General features: G+C 37.1%; 1 protein-coding gene across 7 annotated transcripts in view; it reads left to right on the plus strand.

The window, feature by feature from the left end:
- The window catches only part of large2 (LARGE xylosyl- and glucuronyltransferase 2), a 333,000-nt gene extending 324,557 nt beyond the window's left edge, over positions 1 to 8,443 (plus strand). For 6 of the 7 annotated variants that reach the window (XM_073929039.1, XM_017351916.4, XM_073929040.1 and 3 more), the window contains 3 exons: positions 854 to 1,000; positions 2,267 to 2,462; positions 5,063 to 8,443. In XM_073929039.1, the coding sequence (XP_073785140.1) occupies positions 854 to 1,000; positions 2,267 to 2,462; positions 5,063 to 5,260 (541 nt within the window). In that variant the 3' untranslated portion in view covers positions 5,261 to 8,443. 7 annotated transcript variants of the gene reach the window in all.
- Positions 8,444 to 13,945: the final 5,502 nt, after the last annotated feature.

Here is a 13,945-nt window from a genome sequence, read left to right on the forward strand (position 1 = left end):
GAAATGCTCACGGGGAAACAAGACTCAGCAAAGTGTATGTCAAAGCGAGGAGTATAAACAGTCCTGTTCATTAGTCCCAACAAGCCTCAGCTGTGTGTGTGATCAGGGAGAGAACAGGAACTGGTGTGTGTGTCAGGTGCAGGATGGGATCTGTTGTTCATATCAGATGCAGATGTGTAGTTCTCTAGTGATATGCAACTGCTAGATCGCTGGTGATCATAACAGAAGAATTATTAGCCCTTCTGATTATTTATCCCGCAATTTCTGTTTAATAAAGAGACGTTTTCAACACATTTCTAAACATAATACTTTTAATAACTCAATTCTAACAACTGATTTATTTTATCTTTGCCATGATAACAGTAAATAATATTTGACCAGATATTTTTCAAGACACTAGTATTCAGCTTAAAGTGACATTTAAAGGCATAACTAGGTTAATTAGGCAAATGAGGGTAATTAGTCAAATCATTGTATAATGATGGTTTGTTCTGTAGACAATCAAGAAAAAATGTGGGCTAATAATGTTGACCTTAAAATGGTTTTTAAAAAAATTAAAAACTGCTTTTATTCTAGCCAAAATAAAATGATTAAGACTTTCTGAAGAAGCAAAAATAATATCAGAAATACTGTGAAAATTTCCTTGCTCTGTTAAACATCATTTAGAAAATATTTGAAAAATAAAACACATGAAGGCAAATAATTGTGACTTTAACTGCAAATATAATATATAAAACACAACCAAAAAGCCAAAAATTGACAGGTCATGAATGAAAAACTGTATTTACCTGCCTTCATCTGATGGCTACATTTCTGTAATACCTCTCTGCATTCATTTTGTTTTTCCATGTAGAAAAAGTATAGTCCAGCTGGATATGGCCAATACCAAGAAGGCTCTGGTTGTGCCTGCCTTTGAGACGTTGAGATATCGCCTTTCCTTCCCCAAATCCAAAGCAGAGCTGTTGTCAATGCTGGACATGGGGACTCTCTACACCTTCAGGTACAGCAGACAGTCAACATATCCAAATCGCCAGAGTGATTACTACAAATAAACAACACAAATAATAGTGTCAGTGATAAAGACAAGACACATAAAATAGCTGATAAAACAGTATTTATAAAAATATCATTTCTGTATTTATGTTGGTTTCACATGGTTTTGTTATTTTATATATATAAAAACATTACATTGAGGTGTTTAAATAATAATAATAATAATAATAATAATAATGATAATGATAATAATAATAATAATAATAAGTTTGCTTTAATAATAATAAACAACTTGCTAACTCTTTATTTTATAAATATTATGATTATTATTTTACAATTAATAATTATTGTTGTTGTTGTTGTTATGATAATGATAGATAATAATAATGACAATAATAATAATAACAATAATAATAATAATAATAATAATAATAATAATTGTATTATTAAATATTCTATTACTATTACTACTACTTATAAAAATAACAATAATAATAATATTTTTGCTTTAATAATAATAAACACATTGCTAACCCCTTATTTAAAATTTTATAATAATAATAATAATAATAATAATAATAATTATTATTATTATTATTATTTATCATTATTCTTGTTGTTAATATAATTATTATGATGATGATGATGATGATAATGATAGATAATTACAATAATAAATAATATTAATGATTATCATTATCATATAGATAATGATAATCATAATAATTATGATTGTTGTTATTATTGTTATAATAATAATAATAATAATAATAATAATAATAATAGTAATTTGCTTTAATAGTAATACACACATTCCTTACCCCTTATTTAAAATTTAATAATAATAATAATAGTACATACCTGTATTAATTTTATTATTATTATTATTATTATTATTATTATTATTAATAATAATAAATTTTAAATATAGGGTTAGCAATGTGTTTATTACTATTAAAGCAAATTATTATTATTATTATTATTTTTATTATTATTATTATTTTTATTAATAATAATAAATCTAAATTAAAGCAATTCGAAATAACATTTATCTTACTGCCAGTGCACTTTATTAATAATTAATTTCTATTATCTTGTAGTGAAACTGTTTTATCTGAAATAATCTTTCTGTTAAGTGTTACTGATTTAATAGATGCAAAAAAATGATCATCATGCCACAGTCACAATTAAAAGACTCATAATTGTAAGCATTAGCACTTCAGGTGGTGAAAAATTTAATTCCTTTACTAATTCTTCATTTCCTGAATTGCAGGTATCATGTCTGGACAAAGGGTCACGCGCCAACCAATTATGCCAAATGGAGAACAGCCACGACACCATACAAGGTGGAGTGGGAGGCGGATTTTGAGCCGTATGTTGTCGTGCGCAGAGACTGTCCCGAGTACGACCAGAGGTTTGTTGGCTTTGGCTGGAACAAAGTTTCCCATATCATGGAGCTCGATGCTCAGGTAAGATTTTAAAAGGGACCCATTATACCCCTTTTACAAGATATAAAATAAGTCTCTGATGTCCCTGCAGTGTGCATGTATCGTATCAGCTCAAAATACCCCATAGATAATGTTTTTATAATTGCACCTTTTAGGCTTTGATCCAAATTGTGCCATTTTGGTGACTGTCGCTTTAAATTCAAAAGACATTGTGCTCTTTTAAAAAGGGGGCGGGGCTACAAACACCTACATGTCAGTATAGTGGCAAATTCAAAACAGGACTTTTTGCTTTATACATTTTTCCTCTTCATTTTTCCTCTTCATACCAGTTACTTTATTTAAAACAACAAGGATTAAATGCTCCTATGCTCGTGTGCTTTAATGACACTATTATGGCTGTTTTAAAGCATTGAAGCACACATGGATTTATACTAAGTAAACAATTCAAATTTTCAGTCTGGAAATGGTGAAAAGTTGCCAATTTCAAAACATTTCAAACCGCATTTTCAGACAGATTTCTGCAATAATTACCAGACTTTAAATAAAAGAATAAGGCAAAAAAAAACTCTGTCTTTTTGTCTCTGTCTGTCTGTCTATCTATCATCCATCTCCGTCTGTCTGTCTGTCTATTGTATACCTTTTTTTTTTTTTTTTTTTACTAGGCGAAATAAATTATTTTAAATCCAAACTTAATATTTCTATTTAACATTAAACTGCAAAAATTGCAACACAAAGCAAGTGGTTAATTTTTTAAATAAATAAATAAATTAATTTTCTTTTCGGCTTATTCCCTTTATTAATCAGGGGTCGCCACAGCGGAATAAATTGCCAACTTATCCAGCATATGTTTTACACAGCGGACGCCCTTTCAGCTGCAACCCATCACTGGGAAAGATCCATACACACTCATTCACACACATACATTACGGCCACTTTAGCTTACTCAATTCACCTGTACCGCATGTTTTTGGACTTGTGGAGGAAACCGGGGGCACCCGGAGGAAACCCATGCAAACACGGGGAGAACATGCAAACTCCACACAGAAATGCAGACTGACCCAGCCGGGGCTTTTAAAACCAGTGACCTTCTTGCTGCGATCCCCAGGTGCTCCGGTTTACCCCCACAGTCCAAAGACATGCACTATAGGTGAATTAAATAAACTGAACTGGCCGTAGTGTATGAGTGCGTGTGAATGTGAGAGTGTATGAGTGTTTCCCAGTACTGGGTTGCAGCTGGAAGGCCATCTGATGCGTAAAACATATGCTGGAATAGTTGGCGGTTCATTCCTCTCTGGCGATCCAAGGAACAAGGAACAAAGCCAAAGGAAAATGAATGAATGAATAAGAAACAAATCACCTACAGTCAGACAGTCTAAACCAAAGAAAGAAATTTGGGGTGGGTGGGGGACAGTCATTTTTGACCGGAAACACCTCAAATATAAGAAAAAAAATCCCTCAAATTACGTGAAATTGTTCCCAACACTTTCATTCCCTTCATAATCAAACTCAAAGAACATTTAAGGGAGACATCCAAAATATGTTCTCTGTATGCCTCCTGACACAAGTTTTATCCCAGTAGTAAAGGGATAGTTCACCCAAAAATGAAAATTCTGCCATCATTTACTCACTCTTCACTTGTTCCTAACCTGTTGGAGTTTCTTTCTTCTAATAAATACAAAGAAAGGTATTGAGAAAAAGCTGGAAACCTGTAACCATTGACTTCCATAGTATTTGTTTTTCCTACTATAGAAGCCAATATTTACAGGTTTCTGTCTATTTTTTTAAAATACCGTAATGTTCAACAGAATTGACCCCCTTCAGACCTGAATTATGTTCCAAATTTCAGAAAAATGGGATGTCATGTGATGTCCATTGTAATGGACACAGGGTCTGAAGGGGTTAAGTAACAGTTTGGATCCACTTCTCAACAGCCATGTCACCCTGCAGCCCAAGACCGGTTATTCACTGAAGCTAAGCAGGGCTGAGCCTGGTCAGTACCTGGATGGGAGACCACTTGGGAAAACTAGATTGCTGTTGGAAGTGGTGTTAGAGAGGCCAGCAGGGGGCGCTCAACCTGTGGTCTGTGTGAGTCCTAATGCCCCAGTAAAAGTGAAGGGGACACTATACTGTCAGTGGGCGCCGTCTTTCGGATGAGACGTTAAACTGAGGTTCTGACTCTCTGTGGTCATTAAAAATCCCACGGCACTTCTCTTAAAGAGTAGGGTGTAACCTCGGTGCCCTGGCCAAAGTCCCTCTATCGGCCCTTACGATCATGGCCTCCAATCATCCCCATCCACTGAATTGGCTCTATCTCATCACATAGTTGGTGTGTGGTGAGCGCACTGGCGCCGTTGTCCTGTGGCAGCCGTCGAATCATCCAAGTAGATGCTGCACACTGGTGGTGGTGTGGAGAAACCCCTCTCGAGATTGTGAAGCGCTTTGGTTGTATGGCCATACACAATAAATACGCTATATAAATACACATTACATTACATTAACATTACACTTGAGGGGCAGTAAATAGTGAGTAAATTAACATTTTCATTTGAACTATCAATTAATTAACATTTTTGAACATGAAAATAACCGAGGGTTTAACCTATCATGTTTCCTCATTGCAGGAGTATGATCTTATTGTGTTACCAAATGCCTTCATGATCCACATGCCCCACGCGCCCAGCTTTGACATCTCCAAGTTTCGCTCCAGTCCGAGTTACCGCTACTGCTTGACTACACTAAAAGACGAATTCCACCAAGACCTTTCTCGAAAGTACGGATCCGCTGCTCTCAAGTACCTCACAGCACAGAGGAACATCTGAAAGCTCTCTTTCATGGACTTCAGCACACTGGAGAACGGCTTGGATTAGTTGATCAACCGAGGCTCAAAAATGCCCACACGCTGCTCTGCTACCACGATTAGAGGTACGAAGCTGCCCTGCTAAAAACCAGAGCTTTAATTCTTCTTTTGTTTTTGATAAGTCATACAGCGGAGAACTGTGAAAACCAATGACATCAGCAGCAAATCCATCTCAAGACTGGTGGCGACCAAACATTTCAAGCGGACATCGGTGTACGTTTGTGATTACTCACTTTTTTATAGCCTAAAATGAACTTTTTTGTTGACAATCAGGGCTTTTTTTCTTCACTAAAGATCTACGGCTAGTGGTCCACGGCGCTGCGCAGCTTTGAAGCATTCGATGAGAAATGAACGAGCTTTCCAAAGACTCTTCTGCAGGACTGAAGGTTGAGGAGGCCATCCGGACGAGGGACTTTTAAAGCCTTATAATTTCCTTGATATTTAAAGTATTTAATTTTTAACAACGACAAAGTGGTTTATGAACAACGACCTACAGCCTATATGTGTTTTACGGTATACGACAGAAAATCTGATTATTTTTAAATTTCAAACTGCTGATTTGCTTGTAGTGAAAGAGGTCGATTTTGTCTGGTTATCGGATGTTGAAAATTCACGAGAAATGATCAGTGTGCAAAACTCAACACAGGCTCATTGTAAAAATGTACCCCATATACATTTCTAGAGAGCGTGAAATATGCTGCCAGAGCTACGTATGGCTGCATTTCATCTTTAGAACGAACGCTAGGGGGCGGTATGACGCCACCGACGACTTCTGTTTCTGTTTGCGCAACCAGCCGACCGCTTGCCTCCATGTGGACGGCTTTTCCACTGTTACCAGTTTGCCCAGAGGTTACCTGCACACTGCACTGTACTTGAGATGCAAAGAGGAATTGACCGGGACAACAGGGTCGAGTACGGTGAAGAATGGTTCCAAAATCCAGGTAAAACAAAAGGCAATATATAAAATAACCAAGTAAATACCAAGGTGAGGACGTAGTAAGATCTGAAAACGTGTTAAAAATCAGACAAGGGCTTTGCCTTTTCTGGACTGCTTTTGAAAACTCTGTCGGTTGGGTTAAGGGGGGTTTGTGGGGTTGGTGGGGTAGATGGCGGAGAGGTGTCGCGGACGAAAGTGAGCAGGCCAGGGTTGACGTGGACAAACGTGAAGAAGGTGAACAGCAGTTGGGGGAGGAGGGCGGTTGAAGAGGGGAATCTGTAAAATAAGGTGCCGGATCAGATTTCAGAGGTGCTGGATCTGGATTCGGCGTGTTCCAGCACAAATTAAGCCTTGGGTTTAGAGAAGTTGTAATTAGGAGGCCATGATGGACAGATTTGTAGGCAAAATTGGCCAGGTAGCTGGCATTTAACCACTATTCTTTTTCGATGGACATCCTGGGGTTTTTTAGTGAACACAGATAGTCAGGACCTCGGTTTAATGTCTCACCTGAAAAACGGCACTCACTGAGTAGGATAAAGTCCCCTTCACTATACTGGGGCATTAGGACCCACAAAGACCACAGGTTGAGCGTCCGTTTAGGGAAGGGGTGATTGTTCAATCTGTGCTTTTAAAGAACACTTTCAGTTGGGTTTAGGGAAGGGGTAGTCAGGTCAATCTGTGTATTTGAAAATACTATTGCTTGGATTTAGGGAGGAGGTGATTGGGTCAAATTGTTTGTTCGAAAATACTATTAGTTGGGCTTAGGGAAGGGGTGATTGGGTTAAACAGTGTATTTGAAAAAGCTGTCAAGTGAGTTTAGGAAAGGGGTGAGCGGGCCAATCGGTGTATTTGAAAACTTTATCGGTTGGGTTTGGGAAAGGGGTGATCAGGTCAATGTGTGTATTTGAAAACACTATTGATTGGGTTTAGGGAAGAGGTGATTGGTTCAAACGGTGTATTTGAAAATGCTATCAGTTGGGTTTAGGGAAGGGGAGATTGGGTCAATCGCTGTATTTGAAAACTATATCGGTTGGGTTTGGGGAGGGGGTGATCAGGTCAATCAGTGTATTTAAAAACGCTATCCATTGGGTTTAGGAAAGGGGTGATTGTGTCAAACGGTATATTTAAAAACGCTATCGGTTGAATTTAGAGAAGGGGTGATTGGGTCAATTGATGTATTTGAAAACACTATCGGTTCGGTATAAGGAAGGTGTGACCGGGTTGATCCGTGTATTTGAAAATACCATCAGTTGTGTTTAGAGTAGGGGATGGGCTGGGGGATTGGTCGGTCGGTTGTTCAGTCTGTCAGTCGACAGCGGCCTCCTGTGGATTTACATGAGAACAGCAGGCACGAAAACGATGAGAGAAATTTCAGATCTGACAAATTGTACACAGGGCCCTCTAGTGGAAAGCAAAAACTGCAAAAAAATGGACCCTCTGGGAATTATTTTTTGATCTCCAGAAATGTATATAGAAGTACGTATCAATAATGAGCCCGGGTTGGCAAAACTGCTGCATTTATTATTGTCACATAAAGCGAATTATGACATGCTTTAACATTCAGACACTTTCCTGCCCTGAACTCACTTTTTGTTTTGTTTTTTCACTTCAAAAAATTTGCACTACATGCTAAAACACAACTGATTATATGATGCTTATATGTGCATTTGCATTGAGATCCACTCAAGGGACCATGAACAACTGGCGCATCCACTGAAGTTTCTCAAGGACTGAATATTTGTCAGTGATTTAAAAAAAAAACATTCTTCCAATATTTATGGTGTAAAACGTCAAGTCACATTCTGGTCAAAAAGTTGAAATGATAATCCAGTGTCCAATTCTGCACTCACACAATATGTATTTGTATGTTTTAAAAAAAGAGAGAGGAATCTCGAAAGGTTTCATTGTACAAGTCGCTGCTGTTTCTCCAACGTGTCCCGTCTTTATAAAGTCTAACGCTCTTGCAGGTCATATTAAGTTCACTGTTCATACGCCACTCAAGCCCTTCCGTTCCATCAGACTGCAGATTTACGGTAAATACCCGTGCCTTTGCTGTGTTGCGAAAAACTGGATATTGATTGTACTACTGTACGCATCAGCGGGGCCTGCAAGAATACAGGTACTCTATTTATTATTGTTGACTTAAATCAATCATATTTTTCTATGTAGGGGACAAAGTGCTTTAAATAAATTCTCCCTGTTTCTATAGTTTGTCTACGTTCTTTCATTGAAAATGAGTCACAGGATGTTTAGGCTGAAACTTTGAGTTTGTTCAGGAATCACTGCTGATTCATACTGAAGTTAGAAGGTCTAGAATGCACACTGTAAAAAAATATCTGTTAATTATCAGTTTCCATATTTTGTGTGTCGCAAGTGTTTATTTACGGTTATGAATTGCATTATAGGACTTTGATCTTTGCTCTGTCTTCTTCTGATGATGAAAACTCAAGTTCAACAAAGTGACTTTTATTGACTTTTTAGTATGTATAAGTATGTATAGTAACAAAAAAGGTACTGGCAGTTTATTACAAGGTTTTTGTTGCATAACCAAGCGACAGCATCCAGATCTCCCTCATGAAGCCAATACGGAAGTAACTGAAACTGCAATTCATTGACTCGCCTTTGGGGGCTGGCTCCAGGACCTCCAGATGTTCACTGACTGCAATGGTAAATTGGTCAATTTTACAGCTGATAAAACATTTTTACAGGTACAAAAGATGGTTTTGTTGCATATAGCTAGTATTATCCTTTATGACAACTGTGAGAGGGGTGAGTTTTATTATAACTCATCTGTTTAGTTTATATTAAGTCTGCATAATTAAGGGTGTGGCCACTTGAGTGACAGCTAGGTGTTGCTGCTCACGGTCTCGTCACCTCAGCTGATTAAAGTTGATTTGCCGCTGATCTCGGCATATTCATCATAGTTTTGTTTTGTTTACGTGACTTTACATAGTCATAATATGATACATTATGGATGTGACATAATTTCATACATAATATGACATGCTGTGTGCTCTTAATTATGCTCACAAACCATTCAAGTTGCCTCCATTTATGTAGTATACCGGTATTTTATTTAATTTTTTAAAATTTTTTCTATGAATAAAACTTGTATCAGAGTTGCATTAATGTTTTGTTAGCTTGTCATGCTCTGAGAAAACAGTTGTTGACTAGCAATTTACATACACAATCCCTCCACCCCTTGCCCCACGATAATAATGTCATTTGTTAAAAAGTCCGCAGTGATTTAAAAGATTTTATTTCTTTTTACTTTTCAAGGTTAAAATTTATTGGAAGAAAGATCAAGATCCCATAATGCAATTGAAGAGCTTAAATAAACAAAGGTATATAAAAAATTAAAAAACATAAATCATACAAAATATGGAAAACTTGTAATTTACTAATATTTTAGCAGTGCAGGGCAATGCTGATAAGAGAAAATATTACCTTCTCACTTTTTTTCGCTTTATACACACTAATCTAACAAAGAAATGTGCTAAAAGGAAGACAAATTCTGTCATCATTCAAAACCTCTATGTAATTATCTTTTCTGTGCAACACAAAGGGAATTTTTGAAGAATCTTCACACAGTTCTTTTCTTATATAAAAAAGATCTGACAAGTTCCTTGAAACACTACAAAAGCTACAAACTACTAAAGAAAATCCATGAGTCATTTTTGTACACCAATTTTTAAAGGATACTTTATAAAAGTGCCATTTGTAGTACTTCTTTTTTTTACAGAAGGGATTTGGGGAATCTCTTTTTATCATAAAATAATTCAGAAAATAGTACAAAAAAAATCACAATTTGGTGTGAAATAACATGTTAATTAGACAAACAATATATCAATATATCCCTCTGTAAAATACTTCCGAATAGATATGAAAAAAACAAAAAACGGAGGTCTGAAAAGGAGGTTTACAGCTGGTATTGAAAGAAAAAGTAATTAAAAAAATGGATGCTCCACTACGATATCATATTTTAAACTTTTTTTGATTTGTAATGTAGCTGTGTGAACATAAACAACATCTCTGAATGTAAGACGCTCAAAGTTCAATGCAAAGGGAGACATTGGCTCTTACAGAGGTAGCTTAGCATAGCCTACAGTGAACGAAGTTCGGGGACTACAAATAAATACATCCGGGCTAGTGAGATCACAAGTGCTTCAGGTTATGCACATTCACCAAGCACATACACTCCACGCAGCGAAGGAGCCTGGCCAGAGGCGCTGTTATGTTATAGCAGAGAAAGCTAAGATGTTGTCCAAATGCTGCTGTTTCCACAGAGCTTGTTCTGTTTCTGTATTTGGGCTTCCAAAGGAGACGACACAAAGACAGAAGTGCTTACAGTTTAATTTTAATTATGTTTCAGGGAATTATAAAAAAAAAATACAGAGCTCTAGCATTTGACAAAGGACAGCTTCCAGAATCTCTCTCAGTTCAGCGCTGAATTCGACTAAAAACTCCTCCAACTGACGAAGCTGTGGTTTGTGAGCCACAACCAATAAGTATTCTTATTTGTAAAAACTAATCAATTACATGATTTCCAGCATTAACGGTATGTTGTAGCAAGGATGTAAACAACTGGAAATGCTGTTTGGCACCGCTAACATTTTATAATAACAAATAAATAAATAAATAAATAAATTAATTAATTAGTTACAAATTATAAATAAATAAATTAAAAATTTATATTTATCCGTCAAACCGCTGTAAACACACACAATTTTCAGCAGAGCTGCAGTGTCTCTCTATGCGGCCTCTTTTTGTACCTTCATCTCAAATAACAAACTCGCATTTATAAAACTGTGCATAATCAAAGTAAGATATCTGATAAAATAACATGATTTTCTACAAGTGAAGCATGAGCACACATTGCTTTGCATTTTATAAACACAAACAAGCCTAAAAAATACACTCTGGACCACCCCTTTGAATAGATGCATTGTATTATGTATTATAATATGTACTGTGTTTGAAATCTATTTCAACATTTTAAAGCAAAATCCGTATATGTGTGAATCCACTTTTACTAATTTGGCGACAAAAAATGGCCTCTGAAAATTGCCTATATGGTTTCTATTCTACAGTAGCTGAGAGAACTCGCATGCACTGCAAATATACTTACACTAACAAATCAGGAAAACATCCTTATCAGTTTAACATATATGCTTGCAAATTCTTACAACTTATGTAAAAACTGTAAAGACCACAACTCAATTGTAGGATCCCAAAAAAGTGATGAACCTGGCCTTTCCTGTTAAGAGTCAGTGGTGTTGTTGGAGATCTGAGCATACCTGCCAACATTTCCCATCTTGGGAGTCTCCCATATTTCAGACCCATCTCCTGTTTTGTTCTGTCTCCCAAAGAACTCCCGGAATTTCACCCCCCCTTAGTCCTCATCTTCTTGGTACAGTCCCTGGATTGACGACCAGTTTACGACCAAACCCTTCCTTTTTCAAAGGCACGGTCACCACTTACATGCTCGCTACATTGTTACAACATAGAAATGTAAGACATGAGAAGGCTAGCAATGCTGTCATGTGACATTCAACAACCTTGATATGACGTTCTTACTACATTTTTAGTTTTTTTTTTTTCCTTGGCAGTTTATTAATACTGCCTACTGACGAGTAAATGTTGTACAGTGGTTGTCCACGCCGCCTATGCACAACCTAAAGCAACAGCAACATTATGACACCGTTGTGACAGCTTTATCAACAACGTAGACCCTCAACCTTTTTACCAGGTTGGTACAATGCTGAAGAAAGGTTGCTACATTGAGGCAACGTAGTGTGTTTTTTAGGCGTTCTCCTCCAACTCCCCCACCCTCGGTCTCCCGGATTTTCAAAGACAAATGTTGGCAGGTATGGATCTGAGAGTTGTTCAAGCAAAGGTTCCAGGGGATTGACATGAGAGTGAATAATCATTTTAATTTTGGGGTGAACTTACCCTTTAAACAACATGGTGCAAGACGGGAACACAGTTGCGTTGGTTTGAATCTAGCAAAACAAAAGAGTCACGCCTGACATTGCATTGCACGAGGACATTTGGACATTTATGAAAAGCCCCAAATCTCAAGATTGACAGGTGCATGAAAGAGCTGTTTTCGCCTGCAGCGTCTGGCCTTAAACCATCTGCTTAAGGGGTGTTGAGAGGGAAGCAAGACCCCTGCTTTAGACTTCCCCTATAGCTACTGACTGCAAATGACTTCAGCCAATCCAGCTGTTAGTGGCGAGAGGCTGATCAATTGTTTTCCAAATGGATCTGACGCCTATTATAACAAAGTTAATTCCAGCCAATTGTGTGTGTGAGAGAGAGAGAGAGAGAGAGAGAGAGAGCAGAGTGAAGGGCTGTTTCCTGCGCTGTGTGGGCTAATGCATGTGTAATTGCCTGAAGTGGCCCTTTATGACATCATGAATCAGAAAGCGTTGCTCACAGTCAAAGAGTTTCAAGCTTTTTTCCAGCGTTCATTCAGTCTCCCCGGCAGCGCATTAGAGGAAAGAGCATGCAGGGAAACTGGGCTCACAGCGAGAGCACCGCAGCTCAGGATGTCCCAGCAACAATCCAGAAAATGGACTCACATCAGGAAACATGCTCGCGCTTGAATTATTCATTAGATACAAGACAGTGGCAAGTAAAATGCTGTTTCTTGCTGATTCCAACAGTCCCAGGTGAGTCTCTGTTCCTCCGACCGGGGGCATTGCAAACTTTTTATTTATATATATATTTATTTCTTAAGTACTGGCTCATGAAAATGGAAAACTGAGAAGTTTCACATGTGCGTGCATTTTGAACAGCTCTAAAAACATAATCATGTATATGCAAATGATACATTGGAATGCTCCAGACACATCGGTGTGTCGGCCATCCTGAATTAGCCAACTTGTCATTGCAAACACTGGCTGTTTCTCAATTGCAGGAATAGAGAAAATAGACTTTCATTCTTTTAGAGGTCGTTCTTTTTAGGTTAGTAAAGGTACCAGTCAGGCCCGGCCCTAACCAATTTGGCGCCCTACGCAAGATGTCAGGTGGCGCCCCGTCACATCGCAGTAAATTCCACTGCTAGTGTAAAGTCATAAGAAACTAAACAGCTTTTTGATCGACTACTACAAGCTGGGAAAATGTCAGATAAATATGCCAATGTAATTAACGTTATTGCTGAATAGATCTAACATTTACAGATTAGCTTGAGGAAGGAATGATGGGGTAGTTACATTGATATTACTATTTTCCAAAATATCTAGGCCCTTGCATAACGTTAGCTGACGTTAAAACTAACAGATAGCACTATAGCTATTTAATGATTAGCAATGTTGTCATATCTATCAACGTTGGGATGTTAAAATATGGGACAACAAATAGCTTCAAATGATGGAATACATAGCAAACAATAGAAAATATTGACAATAAAATAAAAGGTTTAATCTTATAAAATCAATAGCCTATACAAACATTAAATAAAGCTATAAAATCTATTTACTTTTAATTGTATTTGCATATTGATTAAAGTTACTATAGTTATTTAGTGAAGAGCAGCAAATGAATCTCTCATTGTGCTTTGTTTGATAACAGAGGTGTTAATGTAAGACTGCACAGATCTATAATGAATGAATGAATGAAGCATTCTACTACTTTAGTGACTGTTGTGCTCATTTAAGAGAAAATTAGTTGTGTTTAAAATAAAACAGGCAAGATAGAAAAAAAAAA

This window comes from Danio rerio, chromosome 18 (assembly GCF_049306965.1).
Source record: "Danio rerio strain Tuebingen ecotype United States chromosome 18, GRCz12tu, whole genome shotgun sequence".
NCBI classification, from domain to species: Eukaryota; Metazoa; Chordata; class Actinopteri; order Cypriniformes; family Danionidae; genus Danio; species Danio rerio.